Source organism: Camelus dromedarius, chromosome 30 (genome assembly GCF_036321535.1).
Source record: "Camelus dromedarius isolate mCamDro1 chromosome 30, mCamDro1.pat, whole genome shotgun sequence".
Classification (NCBI taxonomy): Eukaryota; Metazoa; Chordata; class Mammalia; order Artiodactyla; family Camelidae; genus Camelus; species Camelus dromedarius.
In genome coordinates, this window is record NC_087465.1 from 21,883,450 (window position 1) to 21,908,157 (window position 24,708).

General features: G+C 40.1%; 1 protein-coding gene across 1 annotated transcript in view; it reads right to left on the reverse strand.

Moving 5' to 3' along the window:
- CNGB3 (cyclic nucleotide gated channel subunit beta 3) overlaps positions 1 to 24,708 on the reverse strand; it is a 109,666-nt gene that overhangs the window by 10,667 nt on the left and 74,291 nt on the right. Inside the window, exons 14-15 of the mRNA XM_010979349.3 lie at positions 12,274 to 12,357; positions 6,317 to 6,435 (exon numbers count right to left, since the gene is read on the reverse strand). Of these exons, the coding sequence (XP_010977651.3) occupies positions 6,317 to 6,435; positions 12,274 to 12,357 (203 nt within the window). The remainder of the gene's footprint in view (positions 1 to 6,316; positions 6,436 to 12,273; positions 12,358 to 24,708) is intronic.

The following is a 24,708-nucleotide window of genomic DNA, read 5'->3' on the forward strand; positions in this document are numbered from 1 at the left end:
TGAGGATTAAGCTGGCCGGAGGTTTGACTTCTAGTAGACCTTAAGCTTCATTATATGCTCATTGTAACATTAGCAAGGTAAATAACATGCCCGCAGGCGCCATGACAGCGCCAAGGCTAACCGCAAAAGGCCGAAGAATGGGCGGTGGCCCAGTTCGTGGGAATCCCAGCCCCTTCCCCAGGGTCCCACCTGCAGTCTACCGAGCCCATAAAAAACTAGCAACACAGCGCTTGGTGGCCGCCTCTCGCTTCCTCCTCTTTGGAGGTGGCCTACACTCTGTCTGTGGAGTGTCTACTTACTTTTACTCTAATCTGAGCATCCAACCCCCACACCTCATGGCCTTTCTCTTGCCTTCTGAAACAGCTTACACTCTATGCAGTATGTATCTCTCTAAATAAATCTGCCTTTATTCAACTGTGGCTCGCTCTTGAATTCTTTCCTGCGAGAAGCCAAGGACCCACACTTCGGTGGGGCACATCCTAGGGGTTCAACCGAGACCTTGGACATGGCCCTCCTCATGCCCCACATCTGTTTTTCCTGCCTCATCTGGACATCTTGAGGCAGAGTGCAACTGCCATGGTCATGCGCAGTAGTCCTCGTGCTTATGATTTAGCGGGGAAGGAAGACATTGAAGAATGAATGCACCAGTGAGTGTATAATTACAAAGGTAAGTGTTCCAGAAGGAAGGAATGTAGTCCAACCAGAGCAGGTAGCAAGGAGACCTGGGAGGCCCTTACAGTGGAGAATAAAGCAAGTCCTGAAAGACGCTGAGATGAGGTGGAAGGGGTGGGAAGTGTAACCCAGCAGAAACTCCCTGCTGCTTCATGGAAAACAGTGTGGAGATGCCTCAAAAAATTAAGAATAGAACCACCATTTGATCCAGCTATTTCACTTCTGTACCTGCATCCAAAGAACACAAAAACACGAATTTGAAAAGATATATGCACGCCTCCGTTCACTGCAGCATTATTTCCAATAGCCAAGACACCGAAGCCACTGAAGTGCCCGATGCTGAATGAATGGATAAAGCAGCTGTGGTACAGATATATATCGAGGTACTGTGCTGAGTGAAATAAGCCAGAAGGAGAAAGACAAATACCATGTATTTTCATTCATATGTGGAAATATAAAAAACCAAGCAAAATAAATGAACAAACCAAGCCAAACCAACAAACAAAAAAACAGATACAGAGGACAAGAGTAGTGATTACTGGAGCGGAAGCGGGGTTAGGGAGGGCAAAATGTGTGAAGGGGATCAACTCTATGGTGACAAATGGAAACCAAACTTTTGGCAGTGAGCACGTTACAGTGTATACAGAAGTCGAGATGGAATGTATACATGAAACATACATAATGTCATAAACAAATGTTACCTAAAAAAACTTTTATTCCAAAATTAGGAAAAACCCCAAATCCCCACGGCTGGATGGCATTCAAGGAACCGCAGTCTGGGTTAGAGACAGCCAGCGGAGTGGGGTTCAGTCTGAAGTAGAGAGGTAGGGGCTAGACTCTGCAGGATCTTGGAAGTCATGACGAGGACTTCAATCTTACTTCTGAGCACGGTGTGAAAGCATTGTCTGGTTTTAAGAAGGAGGGCAGTGACATGATCTTATGTATGATTCCAAAGGATCCCTCCAGCTGCAGGGTAGAGGCTGGATTACAGAGGGTGAGGTCCTGGGCGTGGGAGACTGGAAGTAGGCTGCTGCAGCTGTGCAGCGAGCGAGGGACATGGTTTGGACAAAGGTGGGGGCAGTGGAGAAGGTAAGGCACAAATGATCAGAGTCACACTTTGGAGGTAAAACTGATAGGTCGTTAGAGGTGGACTGGCCATGTAGTGTGCGTCAAGGGCATGTCAAGCAGGCTTTTTCTGTGCTTTTTTTCTCCCCCAGTAAAATTTTGAAAGTTAACACTGTGAAGAGCTGGGTATTACGTTAATTTCTTAGGGCTGTTACAACAAATTGCTAAAACCAGTGACTCCCAACAACAGAAATTTGTTCTCTCATGATTCTGGAGGCCAGACGTCCAAAATCAAGATATTGGCAGGGCTGTGCCCCCTCCAAGGCCTCTAGGAAAGAATCCTTTCTTGCTTCCTCCAGCTTCTGGTGGCCCCAGGAGTTCCTTGGCTGAGGCCCCTTAACTTTCATTTCTGCCTCAGTCTTCACACAGCCCTCCCCCCTTCCCCCTGTGTTCGTGTGTCTTCTCTTCTTCTGTCTCATGTAAGGACACTTGTTGTTGGATTTAGGGCCCATCCAAGAAGATCCAGAATGAGCTCATCTCGAAATCCTTACTTCTATCTGCAAAGACTCTTTTTCATTTTTATTTTTCCCAAATAAGATCACATTCCCAGGTTCCAAGGCTTAGGGCAAAGGGCATCTTTGTGGGGGTCAACATTCAACCCACTACAGACATCATGCGAATAATCCTTTACACAACCCCCTGTGCTGGCCACCAGGACTGACCTTTTTGCCCACACATTGTCTGCACACATTATTGTCTCCACGTGTCTCTTGAGAAGCGAGGACCATCTGCCTTCAGTTCCCAGATAACCTCAAGCTACTGCTAAGTCTAACGGACTGGTCCTTGTGAAGCCTCAGCCCTTCGTAACATCCCGTGTCTCCTCCATTGCTGAATGCAATCCAAATGCTTCATCACCAGGCATTGGAATCATGTGTTTCCTTGCCTCTTACTTGTCAGGCCCTTGAGGGAAGCGGCTGCTTCTTGTTCACCACGTCAGGCATGGCCTTCTTTGAAGCACTTCATGTCACGCTGTAAGGGATCCTGAATATAATTTTCTGTTGTTTTTATCAAAACACAATTACATACTTAATTAGGACTCATAGCACCTGCAAATTATTTTTGAATGAAGGCAGAAGGTCGACGAAAATCGACACTCGTGTAGTTTTTATGTAGCTGCTGGTGACATAAGTGTGAAAAGTTCTGGTTTTTGTATTTTAATAGCTTAGTCTGTTGAGATCCATTTGAACAGATTAGTTATAAATTAGTGGTAAATACTGTCGCAAAGTCATGGATGAACTATTATGGAAGAATAGCACAGGGAGCAACTAGCTTTTGGGGGGATGGTTAGAGATGGCTTCAGAGAGGTGACATTTAAACTGAAGTATCGAAGGGTGAGTGGGTATTTTCTGGGGGAGAGGACATTCCAAAGAGAGAGAAAACCAGAAGGGATTCCTCTTGAAATCGTAATAGCATACAAGGGTAAAAATTCAGATGCATTTCAAGAAAAGTGGGATTTTTAACAGATGCCGCAGGGAGAGGCAGTGGTTAAACACAGTCGATGAGTAAGACTTGGCAATAAATGTATTTGGAAGGAAAACAGTGGAGTCAGAATGACCATGAGGCCATTCCTCGGCAGCCCCTGGGTCTCTCTATTAAAAATGGAGCGTTTGCACTCTTCAGATGTTAATCGGAAATGTGGTCTGGGTTTTCTCCGTGACAGGCTGTAAAATCTTTATTTTAGTCAGGGCTTTGCTCTTTTGGGTTGATGTATAATGTCCTTGAAAGCCCTCAGTCCTTTTCTTTCTTAATTGTAAAAAAAGAATGTTCTTTAAAAAGCTGCAGGATCGTGCTGGATTTAGCTCCTTTTAACAAAGGTCACGGCATTTTTGAGTAGGAAACCATGATTACTAGATCTTTCCAGTATCTAGATGTTTGGCAGGTATCCCTCAATTGCTGAAATAAATAACTCAAACTCCAGGGGCGTATGATAGCTGTGAAGCCTGGGGGTATCTGGGAAGAGGCAGACAAATCCTATTTCTCCTCAACCACAGCCAAGAAGAGAATCGAGGCAAAAAAACTCCCTTTTGCTTGAATCAACCAGATTACTGAGCAAATTTAGAGCTTGTCTGGTCTACTGGTTTCAATTTGGCCTTAGAAACCAAATGGGTAACAGGAGATTTATTTGAGAAACCGCTGTCAAGAATGGAAAGATGCCTTTCAGTTGCAGCTCCGCGGCACCTGGATTCTATTCCTAGGTTATTTCCTCCTGTGATGGTAACACCAGCAATTAACATACTTGTATTTATAAAGCTTGGTTTTTTAGGGAGCACTCAGCCCTTGGGAGAGATCAGTTTAATTAAAATCTGCAATGTTTTAGATTAGACTTGCGTGTATTGTGACCTTGAAGATTACAGTGATTATTAAGTCACTCAAATATTAAATCACTTTTGCAAGGACTCCCAGTAAGGAAGCAATAGAAAATGGTCAAAGAACACCCAGGTCTGGACATACTGAGATGTGTTTCCACCACTGCCCCAGAGCAGAACCCTCACAGGAGAGCCCATCCAGCTTTAAGCAAGGAGGGGGAAAAAAAAAAAAAGAAGCCACATTGTCAACCGAAAAATAAGTCTTTAACTCTCTATGGAAATGCTAATTATGCTAATATGAAGTCATCTGAAATTATTCGTCTCTCTGGAACCCTGAAGATAACTTCTTAGCAGCTCTGACATCAGAGGTTGGATGAACACCTTTCTTCCGTGGAGTGGTAGAAAGATCACTGGACTCTGAGCCATGAAACGCATGTTTGAATGTTATCCCTTCCACTTATTAGCTATGTTATCCTGGGCAAGATAATTGACCCCTTGGAACTGCAATTTTCCTACTTGTGAAATGGATATGTTAACAGCGCACTCGTCTCTTCACCTTAAGAGCCAACGGTCTAGTTCAAGACTCCATCATCTTTCACCTGAGTCACGGCCAGTGACTTATAATTGATCTCCTCTGTTTTATTCTTGCTCCTCTACTGCCTCGTCTCCACGGAGCTGTTGGAGTGGTCTTTTAATAGCATAATTCAAATTGTATCATCCTTTTGCCCCAATCCTCCACTGGCATCCATTGGTATTTAGAATAAAATACAAATTTCTTACCACGACCTAAAACACCTGTATAATTGGGTTCTTGCTCACCTCTTTGGCCTCGTCTCCCGTCAGTGCCCTGTATTCACCGAGCTCCAGCCATACTGACCTCTGTGTCTTTCAGCCTTGCTTACCGCTGGGCCTCTGCACTCGCTCTTCCATCATCTGGGAGGCCCCTCCTCCATTTCCGGTTGGCTGCTCCATTTCCTCTCTCAAGTCTCACTTGGAATATCATCTGTCCAGAGAGGTTGTCCCTGGCCACTGCATGTCAGGTAGCATCTCCAGTCACTTTCTTAACCATCTGTACCTCCATAGCAGTTACTACAATGTGGATTTATCTCGTCTAGTTAATTGCTTACTTATTGTCAGGTTTTGCCCACAAGACTGTAAGCTCTTGTTCACTGTCTTCACAGTATATCCCAAAGTTTACAGCAATACCTGAAATCTAGCATGCTCCAGGCACTTGATACATGTCTACTGAATGAACACATAATATGTTTAAATACAATAATGCATATGGAATGTTTCACCCACAAAATGCTTACATTTGCCGTCTGTAGTGTTGGACCTCTATACTCACGACTTGTGCATTTGCATACGGGTTGTGTAATCGGGTTGGTTGAATTCTGAGCTTGTTGAATCCTGGGATGTGGAACCCTCAGATGAGGAACCCACAGACACGAAGGTCGACTGTATTATGCCATTTCACATAAGGGCCTTCAGCACTGGCGAATTTTGGTGTCAGAGGGGGTCCTGGAAGCATTTCCCTGCAGATACTAAGGGATGACTGTGATCTTGCTCTTGGGAATTTACTTGTAGGATAAACGTATCCCAATACTGGCCAACAGGAAATAGTAATAACAATGGTTCATACCTACTGAGCTCTCAATAGATGTTGGACATTGTTCTAAGTGCTTTTAATGAATTTAGTCACTTACCAACCCTCCAAGATACGCACTATTGTTATTCTAATTATTAAGATGAGGAAACTGAGGAACAGAGGGGTCAAGTGACAGAGGAACAAAGCTAGCAAGTGGCAGTACTGGGATGTGGACTCAGGCAATTTGGTTCCACCACAATAATCATTATCACTCACCTACTCGAAACCACTGTCTTAGTTGGCATTCAAGTTTTCCAACAATTTGACAACTAACTCTCCCAGTCTCTTCTTTCATCATTCACTCACTCACATAGTCATTCAACATATATTGAGCACCTTCTGCCAGGCACTGACCTAAATCCTGCGCCTACAGGGCTGAGGGAGCTAGGTCTTTGGGGGAAGGGAAGGGGTGAGTAGAAATGAGAAAATCCTTATTTTACCAATGCTGTCAGTACACTCAAACCATTGATAAATTTGGGCAGCAACTCTACTTATTTTATGACCTAAGATTTTTCTTTTATGACAAATGACAGACTTCAGTATTTACAAGGTGTCTTTCAGTTACCTGATTTCTCCAAACACTGCCCCAGCCTTCAGAGTAACCAGAACTTGAGCACCATCGGCGCCTCCGAGAACTTGGACTTCTCCTTGCTTGATGATGTACATTTCCTTGCCAATTTCTCCCTAGGTGCCAGATGGAAAGAGGAAATGGCAATTATCTCCCAAAGTAAGAAATGTAAGCTCTTCCAGAGAAATAAGTACAAATGAAGAAAGCAAAGAACACCAGAGTAAAAGTAATTATCTCAAGACCCGAGGCAGTTATGGACAGCTGGATGCATCATGTGAAAGGAAATTATTAGGAAAGTGGTCCTCTCTGCCATGTCAGCACTGCAGGCCATCACTGGACAGGTGCAAATATTTCTGTGAGTATCAGCACGTTGTGTCAGGAATGCGCATGGGCAGAGGAAATAACAAATTGTAAGCATGGTCACCTTGGCTTAGGTGACCACTGCTATGCCTTGAGGAAGTTGCTTGGTTTATCCAAAGAGCATGAGTTACAGTCATTCAGAAGTCAACTCTGCTCTTCTGCCTATAGCACTGAGGTCTGATTTTAGTAACTGGGGCACAGGAGACCGTTAAGCGATTATTCTCGCTCCATTTTGAGAGGGAAGTGTTAATGCAGCAGGTTGTTTTACTCAGTTTTTGCTTATCTCTGGGGACTCGGGAACCAGGGCAATGACCCTTGTTCAAGCCCTAAGAACTAAACTCCTGCATTGTTTACACAGCCACTGGTTAATGATGTTATTCTGTATGCCTCAGGCAGTGTGGCTGGATGTGCCAGGCTGTCAACACTGTTTAATGTAAACACCAAGGTTTATGATGTGCCCTTGGTATCTGGTTTGGAATCTGAACCATGGCTGGGCATGCAGCTATGTGACCAGCCCCATTTAAGGACTCTGGACCCCAAGACTTAGATGAGCTTTCCTAAGTGGAGATATTTTGCCCTTGTCTCCATGGTCCACAGTGGGAGATAAAAATGCATCCATGGGATCCTCTCAGAAGTGGACCTAGGAAGCCTGCACCTAATTTCTCTAGTCTTTGCCTGTGCATTCCTTTTTCTTTCTGTTCCTGCACTGTATGCTTTGCTATAATAAATCTTAAGTGATGAATATAACTTTATGTTGAGTCATGCAAATCACCAAACTAACAGGTGGTTGTGAGACCCTGGGAACACATCTTCTCACTCCAGGATCCAAAAAGAATAAACATTACAAGAGATCTAAATGGCACTTGGGTCAAGAAAAACTGTGTGTAACTCTAAATAAGCCAGTTTATATTATTATTATTATTATTATTATTATTAGGCAAACTGTTCTTGGATAACAGTACCTACATGTCTTAGTGAGTTGAGTCTTGATCACTTTGAGCTATAAAAAATAGCTCAAAGAGCAATAAATTCTCTTATACGTGGTTCAGGAGAGGACTGGGTTGAGTTCATCAAATATTCTCATTAACCATACTTTCAAAGGATCAGAATACACTAAAATTAATTTAGGATTAAACACTGTTGATTACAGTTCAGTGATGGCTGCCACAATGTCTACTTGGTTCCAGAGCTGAGCAGAGGGATTATGACAGGAGCACCCATTTATGAATGATTTATAATTTAACCATTCTCTGGGAAGTTTTGAAGTCCTTTAATACCAAGGGTTATTTTCCTAAACATTAATTATTATCATATGACAACTTTTAGGTTAAATTTAAAGTTTTCAGACCACCTCTTGGTTAACATCTGTGACACTAAAATTCTCATTTTATCTCCCCACGGCCTTTATCAGGGAGTTAGAGTAAGTATTATTATGTCCATTCTACAGAATGAAAAATAAAGGCACAGATTGGCTAACTAGTCAATATTTGGCTGAATAACCAATGCCCCATGACACTCATTAGAAGCCAAAGGAAAGCTAGAATGCACATCTCCTAAGTGAGCAATGCAAAAAATATATTTAAATTTTGCATTGTGTAGACTATTCAACGTATATTTATTCTCAAACATAGATCCAAGTAGAAATTCCAATGCAGATGGGTGTGATTATAGTTATTTCCATAAAATCAACGCTAATACATCTTGCATTTGCAAAGTATTTTTAAAAATCTTAATATCTGATTTCACATTGCTCCTAATTTTAATGTCTGTGTTTGTTCCATGAGAACATGTTACTTTTTGGTTGTAAAACATTTTTATAAATACTAACTTATTTAATTCTTGCAAAATTCCCAGTGAAGTCAAATGGGAAAGGTATTATTACTCTTATTTAAGCATTGGTAGCGGAGGCTTGAAAAGTTAAGTGTCTTAAGCAAACTTACAAGGCTGCAGATGACAGCAGTCAGAACTAGCAATACCTATGTTACCGGACTATATAATTTTTATGTACAAATAGACTGTATCTAATGATGAATCCAATATCAAGACTGATCGCTCTAAAGCCAATAAAATAGCTGTGAATTATTTTAAAAATAAAAGAAAGTGTCTGCAAATTAGTTTTCCAAGAGATGCTCTAGGAAGTAATGATTAGCACAGGGTCATATTCCTTAATTCTTTGCATGAAGTAATTCTCAAGGAACTGGAATGATTTTTCAAAGGCAGTTATTACAACTGACTGGACGTAGAAGTCCATAATGGGTGCTTAAATATAGTTCGGCACCTTTAATTATTTTTTAATGATCATTTCAGTAATTTTCCAAGGAGATCTGGCATAATCACCGAACCAAAACTTCCACTATTTCTTGCATATTTCTAGGCTAATTTAAGACTTTCCTGCAAGTTTAATTAGCGTTCAGATGAAGTAGGCATTCCCTAGAGGGCAGGGCCTGCCAGCATGTGCAAAATAAGATCAAACCAAGCTCTTGGGGTTGGTTTATGTTCTAATTTGGAGAAAGTGTAGAAATGCAAGCATTTTATGTGCAATGGGGTAACCCTTAGAGTACTTCAGATTTATGGGGGTCCAGTGTAGAAGGCTTTTTCCAAGGCTCGTGGGGGCATCACGAAACTCACATTAATTCTTGCAAATTAATCCTGGGTAAATTCCCCACTACTCTTTGAAACAGTCCAAGCTACCAAGATACCCACTCAGTTAAGTTTAGGAGCCATTTCAAGGATTGGGTTAGGTCAGCAAACTCGGTCTCTAGCCCTGCCATTTCTTCAATTATTTAGACAACTTCCAATGGAAAATGTTCTTTTTTTTTTTTTTTTTTTTCCCCTTCCCCTTTCCTACAAGGATTTGTGGAAATGATAAAGCAAAAACCCAAAGCTGAATTCAGCTGTCTAAAATCTGGTCAAGTAACAACTTTTCATCTCTGTCCACGTCTACTATTAATTAAATCCCTTCTCAAAAACAGAAACGAGGGAATGTGGTTTGGAGTCTCGTGGCTTTTCATTTCTGCTCCTCCCCTGCTGCTGCTTCTTCTTTTTCTCTCTCGTTTGGGTTCACTGCTCTGGTTTTATTATTGAGTGATGAATGTGATGTGAGGAAGAAATTAGCAATGAGAAGGCTGCATCCACTCTGCATTTCACACTTTGTTAAGCAAATTTTCCTTGCTTGGGGGCACAGATCCTAAAGTCTCTGTGAGTTATCTCGGTTTTCAGCCCTAGCTGCTATTGGAGCAAGCTGAAAGGCCATTTTGGTGAATTAAGGCTGTGTCATTCCAAATGCATCACTGCCCTAAAGGGGTCCTTAAACTGCACAGTGGTTTGTTATTTCCCATTTTGATGGAAATGATTTCATATCACCGATCTGTCTACTTTTAATCTGGGCTAATTTGTAGGGGATTGTATATTCTTGGTTTCTATTGTATCACAATCTCTCCTCCATTTTTCCTTTTTTTTACTTCTGATGGTTCCTTCTCATTGCTCTCTCTGGTGGTTCTTCAGTGACCTCCTGCATAAATACTGGTATTCTTCAGAGTTACAACCTTGACCTTCTTCTTTTACCTCTTTTTCAGCTTTTTATGCAGGCAGTTTCCATTATAAACCAGTTCCCAAAGATCTACCTCCAGTTCTAACCTCTCTCATGGGCTAGACTGACACCCACCTCCTTACTAAGTATCTCCACCTGGATGCCTTGAAGTCTTTCACTCTGTTAGACTTTGTCTTCCATCATTATCCCAGATGATCATTTGCCTCCAATTCTTGAATATGTCCAGCTCTGTCCTACCTCATGGCTCCAAGTCTTCATCTAAAATACTGTCCTCTCCATTTTTTTTTTTTGACAGAAAAACTATTTCTCTGTAGAGTTTCACAAAGATCATGCTTGACAACCCAAAAATCTTCCCCCTTTGGACCCCCCTATCTAAATCTAAGTGCCTTTGCCACCACACACACCCCTAGAAAATTCCATTTTCCCTTTATAGAAGTTAGTACATTTTGGAGTTAGGCATTTATTTAATTTCATTTATTTATTGTTTGACTCTTCCATCAGCTCAGTGATACCCAACTTTGGCTGCATTTTAGAATCATCTGGGAGCTTTTAAAGAATATTGATATGTGGGCTCCACCCAGACCAATTGAATTGCTAGGGATGGAGCCCAGACTTCCAAATTCAGGTGATACTGATGTACACTGTGAAATGAATGCCCTGGTATTAGACTGTAAGCCCCTGGAGGAGGAGAACTATCCTTTTTTTGCTCACTGCTTATTATGTCCAATACCCAGCATAGTGCGTGGCCCATAGCATTTCAAAATTATTTATTGAGTTTCATTGAATAAATGATGCTAAAGTTTTCTAACTTTTGAATTATTGTAGTTCTGTAAATTCCTTCTGAAGACACAGTTGCTTCCTTTCTGCCTTAGCTCATGCTAATTCGTTCCTCTATCTGGAATGCCTGTTTCTTCTTCTTCTTGGTTCATGCTGAATCATTTTTAAAGACTTAGCTTGAATAGCATCTTCTCCAGGAAATCTTGCCAGTATCCCAGTGCAGAAGTGTCCTTGCTCCATGTCCTTCCACTTTACTTCTACCATAACCCTTAACAGTTTATTTTGGAATGACATCAGTGCTTCTAACCCTCACTTGCATGTGAACCCCCCAGGGTTTTGGATCATCTCTCATTTCTCTGAACTGCTCATCTTTCTCTGTTTTTTATTTTGATTATTGACTTCATTATTGATCTAATATCTCAAGAGATAAAACCCAAGGTTTTATGTATTCCTTCTCTCCCTCCTTAAGTTAGCCATCAGAGATGTGCAAAAATGTTCACTTTAGAGTTGTTTATAATTTTTTTCACTTTAAAGTTTGTTTATAAGGAAACATTTGGAAATGGGTTGGGATATATACATAGACTGGAATACTATGCAGTGTTGAAAAAGGAGGTTTTAGAAGATGACTTAATAATATGTAAAATGTTCATATGATATATTGTGGCATGACAAAACAAGTTTCAAACATAAATACAGTATGATGCCAACTTCATAAAATAAGCTCCAACTACCCATCAATCAGTAGAAAAAGATAGGTTGAAATACATTAATGGTAGTTATTTCTGGATGGTGGAATTTTTGTCAGTCCTTTTATGTGTTTCCCATTTTAAAAAACAATGAACATGTATTACTTTTGTAGTCATAAAAAGTACAGTAAAATTTTTAAAAATGTGGCATTGATTATCCACTGGCTGGGTGAGCTGAATGGAAATAACTGATAGTTTGCCGAAGACATTAAAAGGACGGATCTATCTTTCACTTTCCTCCACTTTAAATATTTGGAATTAATGGGGTGTGATGACTGATGATTTACATTTACATAAGGCAACTTTTCAGACCACCCACACTTATATCCTATCAGTAATGAAATCCATACTGTCTGGTTCCGTTTTGAAACCTGAGAATACATTATTGTCTTACAGAATTGTATCTCATGATTATTTCTACGCCGTGGAATTCACCAACAAATTGTTTAAACCATTTTCTTATGTCTGAACTCCTCAGGTATATCTACTAGTCATGCATTTGAAAAATAGCACACACTCACCTTTTTACAGACAAAGTCACCAGGTAAATAGACAATGGATTTCAATTTTAGCAGCATGTCGTAAATCATCTGTGTGTCACAACCCTAAATAAAAAATAATAAAGAGAAAAATAATCCTTATAGATGCAGCTCAAAGGCCAATATCTCAAATGATTTCAAAATGCAATGGAAATAAACAGCCATAGGTGTTGTCTGTGTTAACACAAAATTATTAGTTGCCAGTGGATATAAGACTTGTCTTAACCCAAAATGTAGGAAAAAAAATACTTATAGTATGATGGTTAAATGGCACTTATCTCAATGGTAAAATTTTACTCATGTAAAGTTTAACATAATGCTTAATTACTGATAGCTATTAAAGATTATGTGAATAGTGAAAATAATAATCATTGATTTTTTATATATTAATGCTGACATAAAAGTCTTTGCTGAATATTTTTCTTTTTTATAACATCTTGCATACTTTTGTTAGATATTACTATTTAACTTTGCAAGCTTGTATGTTTTCTTCTCCAACTGAATTATCGTCTTCTTAAAGGCAGGGCAACTGTACAAAGAGATAGAAAAGCAATATCTGTTGAGTGAATGACTGACTGTCTATATCCACTTTAATAGTGTAAGAAACACGTTTGATTTGCTAGAACACGTGTCTGTATTTCTGTTCTGTCTAAATAATTACAATTTATCTATATGATAGGCTAAAAAAATCTATAGATGGTTCAAAAAAATCTCACTTTATGTCATGATTTTGAATCTTCTGCTTTCACTGAATATTTTTAGTTTTTCCTCCCAGAGCTGTTAACACATAGCAGCTTTCCTTTTGTGGTTGGCCCTGCCCACCCCTTAGGAGAATTATTATTTTGCAGAGAACTAATCCTAGAGAGTAGCAGAGGAAGGAGGCAGAAAAGCAAAGGGCCTCCCCACAGTGTGTGGATTGGATAATCATTCCTTGAGCAATCACCAGTTTTCCATAATGACTTCCGGAGCAAACACTTGACCTAGATCCATATGAAATTCAGACATGGCAGTTGCTTCACTGATAAGGAAAGTTAATGATTTGTGATTGAAGTATCTTCAAGTAGCCATTGGTGAGAAGCATTCAGATGAACTTGAAGTCAGAATTTTAAAAATTTATTTGAGAAACTATAGCTTTTGGTTATCCAGGGTAGGAACAAAAGCCCAAGGCCGACAGGAGTACCTCCTTAACACAGTTCAACAAGTGTGCTGAGAAGCTGCTGTGAGCAAGTCTTTGAACCCTTGGTGCAATCAAAGATGCAAGAGAATAAGTCTAGTTGGGATGATGTTTTGAGTAAACAGGAAAGCTGTAATTGGCGGTAGAAGTTACTCATAAGCCATCCCAGGTAAATACCTATAAAACTGTTAAGAGGCGGGGGCTTTACTTCTGCCTGGGAGTGGGGATCGGAAAGAGAGGCAGCAGCAAGAAGGAGCTCATTTAGGTCATTTGAAGATGAATTTGATTTGTATTTGCAAAGACGCACACAAGTCCTTTTAGGTAGAGAAAATTTGCCTTTTCTTTCCTTGTTATATGTTCATTTTGTGCAAAGTGTGTAATTTTTATTTATCTTTGCTTTATCCTTTCTATCTCATCAGTTACAATATTTGCCAAAGCAAGTAACAAATATTAATGTATTTCTAGAAAGTATTATTTTGGTAAGAAATTCTCTAAATATATGGCTCAGGCATCCTATTTCTCTTAACACTATCACTGGTTTAGGGTAATTTCATTTTAGAAATCTGTGTTCTGATCACTCAGAACTCTCTTAGAAAAAAGAGCAAACCTTTAGATTGATCTTAGGACCTCACACCCTCAAGAAAGTAGACACAATTCATTAGATATATACTTGGGAGTTCTTAAGCATAAACGTGTCTGGAGTATCACTGCAATGAAGCTAACACTCTTCAGATCCATGGAGAAGAATAACCCTGCAAATGATCACAAACAGGATCTAAAAAACCCACTTACATTTATTTTCATTGGCACAATTTGATTTTTTTGGCATTAATTTTTACAATTGTAATTATAATCTCTAGGCCAAAATTAAGTTTCCATTCCTTGAATAATTCCTGCTGGAATGAACTTTGATGAAAATTCCCAACTGTCTTAAATTGTATTCATAGGAATTATTCATGATTTAAAGTTTTGTTTTCCTATGATAGTTCCATAAATGCACAAAGGTGGAAACAACAAGATGGCAATTTGTAGATGGATAAAAATATTGAAAAAGTATTGGCTGCGATACCACAGAGCGGTTAAAAGAAAGAAGCCAGTCCTTTCTCTCTCTCTCTCTCTCTCTCTTTCGATATGATTGAACTCAGCAAATAACCTGGTCTGAACAAATGCAAGGTATAGAATATATTCAGTATGACTCCAGCTATGAAAAGACTACACAGAACAATACTGCATGTCATTGATGATTATACAGATAAAAAAATTAAATTATAAAAATGAGGATTGGAAAGATACCCTTCAAATCACCTTAGTGACCACCTCTGGGGTGGGAGAAAGGACAATGGAACTGTGGAGAAGGACTGGTGAGGCTTCAGCTATAACCTGTGTTAACATTGACAAAAATAAAGTAAGACATGTGTCCCAAGATCATTCTTGGGAACAAAATCCTTTTCTGAGAAGGAGCATATTTTATCTTTTGTTTTCCGCCCTTCAGGTTAGCTCACCGGCAGACAGCACTACAAAGGAAACCCAGTTATTGGAAAGTGTTGGACCAAACTAGGGGATAAGCCCTAAGACAGATTAGCAAGCAATTAGTGTTTTTCCTCAGTAGAAATGCCCAGATACTCACATGGAGGGCTGTTAGCTTAGAGCTTGGATTTTCTCAGAGAAAAACATCTGAACCATTATAACTATGAATTTTTACGAGCGCACTTGTGTAGAAAATGTATTAATTCATGTAAATGGAACATAGCAGCTGTGCATAATAAAAAATTACCATTTAAGCTTCATCAATGAAGTGATTCTGTCCCCTAATGAGTGCCTGATGGCCAGGTGCCAGGGGCCTTGGGGCAGCCATGATTTAGGGTTAGATCCTTCCCTTCCGCATCCTGGCTTAGTGGAATCAAGTCTGCATTAGGAAGTCGTTAAATTTTATGAGGCGTTTGAGAAGAACTATCTCCTCCTGCGCCGAAAATGATTATTTTCTTGAGATACACCTTGGTCCATTGTTGTATGATCAAAAAGAATGACATCCCAGGGCGAGCATTTTTTTCTTCATAATGCAGCTCCATTTCCTTTCTAGAAGTAGTTAGGGACATTTCTGAAAGAACGCGGTCATTGTTCCATGAATGTCCCTTTTTCTATAAAGTGAGAGTACTTGTGTAAGTGTCAACGTTAACGTTATATTAACGCAATGTTTGTATTAAATTGTGCCTGTTTAATTCTTCCAACCTCCCTGTGGTGCTTGGCATTGAATAGTTTATTGTTAACCTTTTTTTGATTTTGGATGAGGGAAAGGAGGCTGAGGAAGTCTATTGTCTTTCCCTAAGGTCACACATGCAATAGGTGTCAGAGAGAGACTCACCAGAGTGTGTGTGTGTGTGTGTGTGTGTGTGTGTGTACGTGTGTGTGTTTAATCTACATTCTGAGCCACTCCATATACCCAGGGTCTTGCCAGGGCTTGGGGCATGCTAGGTACTAAATAAATATGGGCTGATGTATATAGAATGAAGTTGTTGGAGATTATTCCATTTTCAACAATGGGAAATTCAGTGCTGTATCAAAACTCTGTTACAGATTTGAATAAGGCTTCTGGAGATTGAAATGGAGTTGGGAGAAATTCTATTTTTATTTAAAACATAACCTATACTTTAGATGATGGATCCTAGGAAGTTCTCTTCACACTGGCAAGCTCTGAACACAATTGTGAAGTTGGTAACATTTATCTTTGGATCCCTACCTTCTCAGTCTTGAAGGATGTCTTCATTTCTAGTCTCATTCCTGCTTAAGTTCTTCGAAACTGAACTTAAGATATTATTGGTAATAAATAACTCACTGTGACTTTAAGTCACTCTCATATAAACAGCAGCCTTCAGGGCTTTTCTCAGCTCAGCCTTGTTTATTATAAATGCCCAGGCTGTGCCCCTTCTTAAACTCCGTTCCCACTAAGCAGGGGATGGGTGACATGTCCAGGGCAGGGAATCCTGCATCCACTGCCCATGCTATTGACCATGTCAGTCATTGTCAATAGCTACCGAATGTAGCTGTTGGGAGCAACAATGTCTAATGGCATAAATAATTTGCAAGGAACTGTGATGTCATAACTTACTGAGTTTTAAGTGATATTGGACCCAAAGCTTAAAATCTGCAAACACTGGTAAAGTCATCTCCATACGCTGTCCTTGAGAGCTGACCATAATCTATTTTTCTAGGAGCTTCAGCATCACATAGCCAAACTGGGAATCACAAGTTGGATGGAACCCTAAGGAGAAATCTAATCCACCATCCTATGATCAAGCAGGGCCACACGCTGACTTGATCTGTGTGGAAACTCCCCTGTGATTGAATGTTTTATTTCTGGGTAATAATAACAATGTAACTTACTGTGGCCGAGGTATTTCTACTAAGCACTTTTGTATATTTTGAGTCACACAACAACCAAGGATGTTACCTCAAGGATGTTTCTTTAGAGTTTCCCCATCTTCCTGGGAAGCACTGGAAAGCAGGGTTTACGTCGGGTACCCTACTAGGGCTTTAGACAGAGTAACTTCTTGGGATGTAGCTGAATGGAGTTCATCTGGGCTATAAGCTTACTGTTTAACATACTTAAAAGTCTAGCAACACTGCTTTATTACTGATACCACCAGGGTTAAAAATAAAGTTAAAACAATGAAATGTACTAAGTCTCCCGAAATGCTCCAATTTCAAGCCCTTGGGAGAAAATATGTGACCGCGACACCTGATGAAGGTGGTCACCCCGGGGGAGCCGTGCGTGACGGGTGGAAATAATCCTGCCGTTCGCCTCCCACTCCTGGCTCGGTCACTCACAAACAGAACTCCCTCCGCACCTGCTCGCCACTGACATCACTGCACTCCCAGGCGCCACCCGCCACATAGTCACAGCGGCTCACGGGGCCCGGTGAGGTGTCTTGTCTGGGACGGGTTCTGCATTTTCACCAGGGCAGCAAGCAGTGGGACACACTGTGCTCTCCTTGACAACCGGTGTCTCACTTTGGTGGCTCTGGGTCCCTTGTTTTCCTCCCGTTCAGCCGTGGGCTCTTTTTCAGTTTCTAAAGGATGCGATTTTAATTCTAGACACTAGGTGGCGCAACAGAACTTGTATTAAATTTTCTCCCATTTCTGGTCATTAAGCTGTACAGGCAAACTGATTTTCCTAGCATTTAATTTGATAAAACATATTTAAAAAAAATCAAAATAATAAGTCATCAGAAAGGAGGGGAAGTTTCCTGGCCTCATAGAAATGAACCACTATTTATTAGCTTAATACTTGACCGTGGACTGGAAAAACATCCAATCAGCAAGAAAGAAAGCCATTTTTGTGAAAAAAATTTTAAAAAATGACTGTTCATCTCTAAGCTCCTTAGAAACTCTGATTACACCACGTAGAAGCAGCAACTCTTAGTAATTAACCACAAATGATTGAAGCAAAGTTTTAGTGAAATTCTATGACTTTAATTCTACCCGTTTTGATTAAGAGGGAGATACCACGTGAGATTCAAGGTCTTGTCTTAGTAGAAGAGTAGCCAAGGGTGTATGAATTTAGATCTCTGGGTGTGAAACCAACCGACACGTCAAGTCTAAGTCTGTGAAAATCGCCAAAGGGGGGCCTTGAGCTTACGTTGCTTTTGACCCTTGGGAAATTTCTTAGGAACTTATCACTTATCCAGACAGGGCTGGTGGGGAACTGAAAGGTGGCATCACTGAGTGGTTACATTTGTAGACTGCGGAGTCAGAAAAAATCTGTGTGCAAACCCTGTCTCACTGCTTCCAGCTCTTTGGCCTCAGTCAGGTAAGTAGTTGCTTTTTCTGTAAAATGGGGTTAGTAATACTTTTCTCAGAGGCTTGCTGTGGGAATTGAGACAGGGTAACAAAGCAGATAATACACCATAGCACATGGTCAGAACTCAATAAATAGTAGCTATTATTTTTGAGAAGAGTCAGGTATCAATTTTTTTTTATGGTGGGGGCAGGTAATTAGGCTTATTCATTTATTTTTTGATGGAGGTACCGTGGATTGAACCCAGGACCTCATGCATGCTCAGCCATGCACTCTACCACTGAGCTATACCCTCCCCACTGAGTCAGGTATCAGTTTTAAAATTTGGGTTTAGCAAGAGCTTGATTGCTTACCTTTGGCTTAATTATATTCCATGCAGCTTAACAATGCTTGGGGGTTGTGATGGTTAACTTCATGTGTCAACTGGGAGAGGTGCTCAGATATTTGGCCAAATACAAGCCTCAATGTCACTGTGAAGGCATTTTCAGATGAGATTAGCATTTAATCAGTAGGCTTTCAGTAAAGCGAGGTATACTCTATTATGTGGGTGGGCCTCATCCAATCAGTTGAAGGCCTTAAAAAAAAGAGTCTGAAGTTCCTGAAGAAGAGGAAATTCTGCCTCCAGGCTCCCTTTGGAGCTGCAACACTAACACTTCCCAGGGGCTCCAGCCTGCTGGTCTGTCCTGAAAGTTTTAGGCTTGCCAGCCTTCAGGATTGCAGGAGCTAATTCCTTAAAATAAATCTCTCTCTCTCTATATATACAAATCCTATTGATTCTATTTCTCTGGAGTACCCTGACTAATACAGGGGCCATGCAAGGGAATAACAAGGTATATGGTGACAGTGTTGAGAATGAAAGATCATGGACAGTACGGGCCACCTTCATGCGACATTGTCCGTATTATAATTTATGCTGCTCCAGCATTACTTACATAACTTTTGCTAAAGCTTTAGGACACTCACTGTTCCACTAATATAAAACACATTTTACAAGGCTCAAAGGAAAGGAATATAAGCACGTTGTCCTTTTCTAAGTTTTAAAAATTGAATATCATGCAAAATGAAAGCAACGGACCTATGTCTCTGGAAAAACCGAAGCAAGGTTATTTCGGATAGAATCATTCTCCACTGCTGTGTTGCAAACAAACGCACCTGCATCTGTACCCATTCACAAGTGGACAAAATGGACAAAAGTCCTTGTGTGATTTTTTGACTGAAGGCCCAAGATATCAACCTAAAATAGCCTTTAGGGCATCTTAAACTAGATATTTGTGAGTTAAATGATTTTCAAGGATGTGTGATGTACCCTAATCCTGAGGGTGGGAAAGACACAAAGCACGCCTGTCAGCCTCCAGTCTTGGTGTGAGATCTCTCTCTTTCTCTCTCTCCTCCTGCCTGCCTGCCTTTTAAAGATACAGAAGATTCATTTCCAGGGAGAATTCAAGATGTGGAAGTCTTCAACAGTGGACAGTCAGCCTCCTTTGCTATCCCTGGATATTCTGGTCTATTCAATGCATTCCATTTCTTGTCTTTGTAATCCTGGCATCTGGGCTGTGGGTTTCCTCCTTTCCAGACTCCTTGGCCTATAGGATTGGATGCACAGCCTGGCTTCAGGTGACCTAGAATTCATCTTTGGTTGTCACCTCATGCTCTGGTTCTAGAGAACTTTTTTTTTTTTCACTTTTTTATTGATTTATAATCATTTTACAATGTTGTGTCAAATTCCAGTGTAAAGCACAATTTTTCAGTTATACATGAACATATATATATATATATATATATATATATATATATATATATATATTCATTGTCACATTTTTTTCTCTGTGAGCTACCATAAGATCTTGTGTATATTTCCCTGTGCTATAGAGTATAATCTTGTTTATCTATTCTACAATTTTGAAATCCCGTCTATCCCTTCCCACCACCCGCCCCCTTGGCAACCACAAGTTTGTATTCTATGTCTATGAGTCTGTTTCTGTTTTGTATTTATGCTTTGTTTGTTTTTGTTTTTGTGTTTTTTTAGATTCCACATATGAGTGATTTCATATGGTATTTTTCTTTCTCTTTCTGACTTACTTCACTTAGAATGACATTCTCCAGGAGCATCCATGTTGCTGCAAATGGTGCTATGTTGTCAGTTTTTATGGCTGAGTAGTATTCCATTGCATAAATATACCACCTCTTCTTTATCCAGTCACCTGTTGATGGACATTTAGGCTGTCTCCATGTCTTGGCTATTGTAAATAGTGCTGCTATGAACATTGGGGTGCAGGTGTCATCCTGAAGTAGGGTTCCTTCTGGATGTATGCCCAGGAGCAGGATTCCTGGGTCATATGGTAAGTCTATTCCTAGTCTTTTGAGGAATCTCCACACTGTTTTCCATAGTGGCTGCACCAAACTGCATTCCCACCAGCAGTGTAGGAGGGTTCCCCTTTCTCCACAGCCTCTCCAGTGTTTGTCATTTGTGGATTTTTGAATGATGGCCATTCTGACTGGTGTAAGGTGATACCTCGTAGTTTTGATTTGCATTTCTCTGATAATTAGTGATACTGAGCATTTTTTCATGTGCCTGTTGATCATTTGTATGTCTTCATTGGAGAATTGCTTGTTTAGGTCTTCTGCCCATTTTTGGATTGGGTTGTTTATTTTTTTCTTACTGAGTCGTATGAGCTGCTTATATATTCTGGAGATCAAGCCTTTGACGGTTTCATTTGCAAAAATTTTTTCCCGTTCCGTAGGTTGTCTTTTTGTTTTACTTATGGTTTCCTTTGCTGTGCAGAAGCTTGTAATTTTCATTAGTTCCCATTTGTTTATTCTTGCTTTTGTTTCTATTGCTTGAGTAGACTGTTCTAGGAAACAGTTTTGAGATGTATGTCAGATAATGTTTTGCCTATATTTTCTTCAAGGAGGTTTACTGTATCTTGTCTTATGTTTAAGTCTTTGATCCATTTTGAGTTGATTTTTGTGTATGGTATAAGGGAGTGTCCTAGCTTCATTGCTTTACATGCTGCTGTCCAGTTTTCCCAACACCATTTGCTGAAAAGACTGTCTAGAGAACTTCTTGTTCTGTGAATGCATTATATTTTCCCACACTTGTGATAATGAGGCTTCTGTAGTCTCCTGAGTGTTGTTGGGGTGCATGCGTGCACACGCACGCATGCACACACACACACACACACACACACGTGAGCTTTGTGCCTCAGCCCCTTGAGGGTATGAACTGTGACTGATTCAGAGGCAACATGAGTCAATGAGGTAGGGATATAAAAATCCCTGTTCAGCCTATTTCCTCCCTAAGAAAACAACAAATTTGTAAAAGCTACTAAGACTGTCTAAGTAAGATTTAGAAAAGAAATAAATGTAGAAACATTCCATACCTGTTCATTTTCTACTTCATTTGGCTTTATGTAAAAAATAACTCATTTTTTTCACTGAACAGAGATATAAATGGAAATGGGTTCTTTCTAGAAGGAACTACTCTTTAACAGATGTGTCAGGAAGGAATGAATCTATGTTTATGTACAATGTTAGCAAGATGGGACAATTTAACCTTTTTTTTCTCAATCAGATGTTGCTGAGCTAATGGATTTCAAAAATATATGTAAAAACAAAGGGAAAAAACTCTGAGGCTGAAAACTGACAACACCCAGATGAGAGATCATTCTATGAAAGTCATTAGTATATAATTTAAAGCTTTTGTTTTCTTTAAAAGAGAGCCAGCTGTTCTCACTTATTCTCAATTAAGCTAGTTTCATAACATTTAAAAATATTGTTAAAATAACTTAGCCTGTGGCTTTCATACCTTTTTTAACCATAACTTATAGTGACATAGACACTTACATTGTGCCCAGTATATGCATAAGTAGGTATATGTGTATTTAAAAAATAAGTAACAAAAATTTTGTAACAAAACACTTACCCTTACTGATGTGTGAGGCACACTGATATTTTTCTCTTCTAGTTTCTATGCTGGTTGTGACTCATTTAATTGAATTCACTATTCCTGAATGGATTGCAAGCGGCAGCATGAAAATCATTTATCTAGATGAACCTGTTCACCAGGGTAGGTTTCCCTTTCCCAGGCTCCCTGACAGAAGGTCAGAAGACTGTTTGCACATAGTCCATGATGCTGGTGCCTCACCAGGCTGTCCACTGTGGCCCTCCCACTAGGACTGGGAACCACTTTCCAAGGAGGAAACTGCTTTCCTCTGATCTCCAGGAGTTGGCCCCAGTGCCTCCTCCGTCTCCTCCCCTCCCTCCCTTCCCCTCCCTTCCCTTCCCTCTCCGCTCCCACCTCCCTCCCTCCCTCCTTTCTTTCCTAAGGACTTTACTAAGCGCTATTCTATGTCTGAGACCGTGCCGTGTCCTGTGGGCATCAAGACTGTTAGGATAAAGCCTTGTTCTCCAAGGATGTTTTATTCCAGGAGATGTGTCTGCAGTTCAAAAACGGGGTTTACAGGTGAGTGTCATTTTGCTGGACAATATAGAGGCAGTCTTATTCCTTGTCCCTATAATAGACATTAGGATATGTAACTTCAGCCTCTCTGGAATTAATTTTTCCCCATAATTAAACATCCTCAACATCTACACATTTCCTTTTGAAGCTACTCTTTCTTAAAATGGAAGAATAATTTATATGCAGTGAAATATGCAAATTTTAATGGACAGTGAGATCAATTTTGACAGATGCCTGTGGAACTTCCCTAGTAAGAAAAACTCTATCACCCTACAGAGTTCCCTCATGCCTCCCCCTAGTCAAAATCTTCATCACATTTCCCCACCAGAAGCAATCATTAGTCTGATTTGTATTATTATAGAATAATTTTATTTCTAAAATTATCCTTTTACTGTGTTCTTGGTCCAAGACTCAACCCTTACCTCTTACCCCCTGGAAGATACTCTAATTTGTCAAAGTCCTTCTTAAAGCTGGTTATTTGCAAGATTTGTTAATACAGATGCAGTTGAACTAATCAAGGAAACTAATATTATTTTAAATTTAGGTTAATATACATAAATCTGTTGACTCACATGGAGTTTGAGGTCAACTAAAACCCCCAGGTATTAAAAAAAAGTTACAAAACTATTACTCTTTTATATTTGTAGTGTTTAATTTTAGGACTAAATTCAAGATTTTACTTTTATGCTTGTGGAAGTTAATCTCGGCTTTGCTCATTGTCTCAAATATTCAGTTAATTTCCAGTCTTGTAATCTAACACGTTTTAAATGATTCCTTCTTGCTTTGTGTCACCTGCCAATTTGAAAATCACATGGTTTATATTTTCATTAAGATCTTGATGGACATTTAGAACAGGATATGTCAAGAGAAGAGTCCTGGGTATGATACTGGACAGAACTCGAGTTTCCTACGGGGGTCTTGAGTTAACCCAGCACTGAGATTTGCCACCCGGCTTCTGCATCTTCATCCTGCCCACCACAGTCTCGGTGATGTGTTTTCAAGGCATATCATTCTGGCTGAGTTACATCATGGGGAATCCCATCCAGCTCCTGGCTTAAAATCCATCAATATGCTGATATGGCTCCAGCTTGAACCTCTCCCCTGAACGCAGATTTATTTATCAAACTGCCTACATGACATTCCATCTGAAGTCTCTCACCTCAAACTGACACATCCCCTAACAGACTCTATTTCTACCCTCATCACCCTACACTTACTCTAAAAATTCCTACTTTGGAAATGGCATCTGGGTTCTTCCTGCTCCTCAGCTTAAATCCTGACTTCTTCCTGAATTCCTTTCTCCCGCTCTGTCTCACTCGCCTCACACAATTACACAGCAAAAACCGTGGCTCCCCCTTTGAACACATCCAGTTTTCACCACTTCTTAATGCTGCTCCTACTGTTCTGGGTCTGGTCACCACCATCTCTTCGATAGATGGTTACCTTCCCTTTATTTATTGATTTGTAAATTTCTTTTTTTTTTGAATTGAAGTATAGTCAGTTTACAATGTGTCAGTATGTGCAGCACGATGTTTCAGTCACACATACACATACATATGTTCCTTTTCATATTCTTTTCATTACAGGTGACTACAAGATATTGAATATAGTTCCCTGTGCTATACATTATAAACTTGTTTATCTATTTCATATATAGTAGTGAGTATCTGCAAATCTCAAACTCCTAATTTGTCCCTTCCTACCCCATTTCCCCCTGGTCAACATAAGTTTGTCTTCTATGTCTGTAAGTCTGTCTCTGTTTTGTAAATAAGTTCATTTCTGTCTTTTGATTACCCTTTTTCGAACCTCCCTGACTTCCACACTTGCTTCTATTCTCCACACAGCAGGAAAAATAGTCCCTTTCAAACAGATCTCAAATAAGACACCATCTGCTCAAGACCTTCAGTGGTTCCTACATCTCAGAACACAACCCAGAGTAACCTCCAAGGCCCTTCATCAGCTTGCCCCCGACTCACTCTCTTCGTTTTT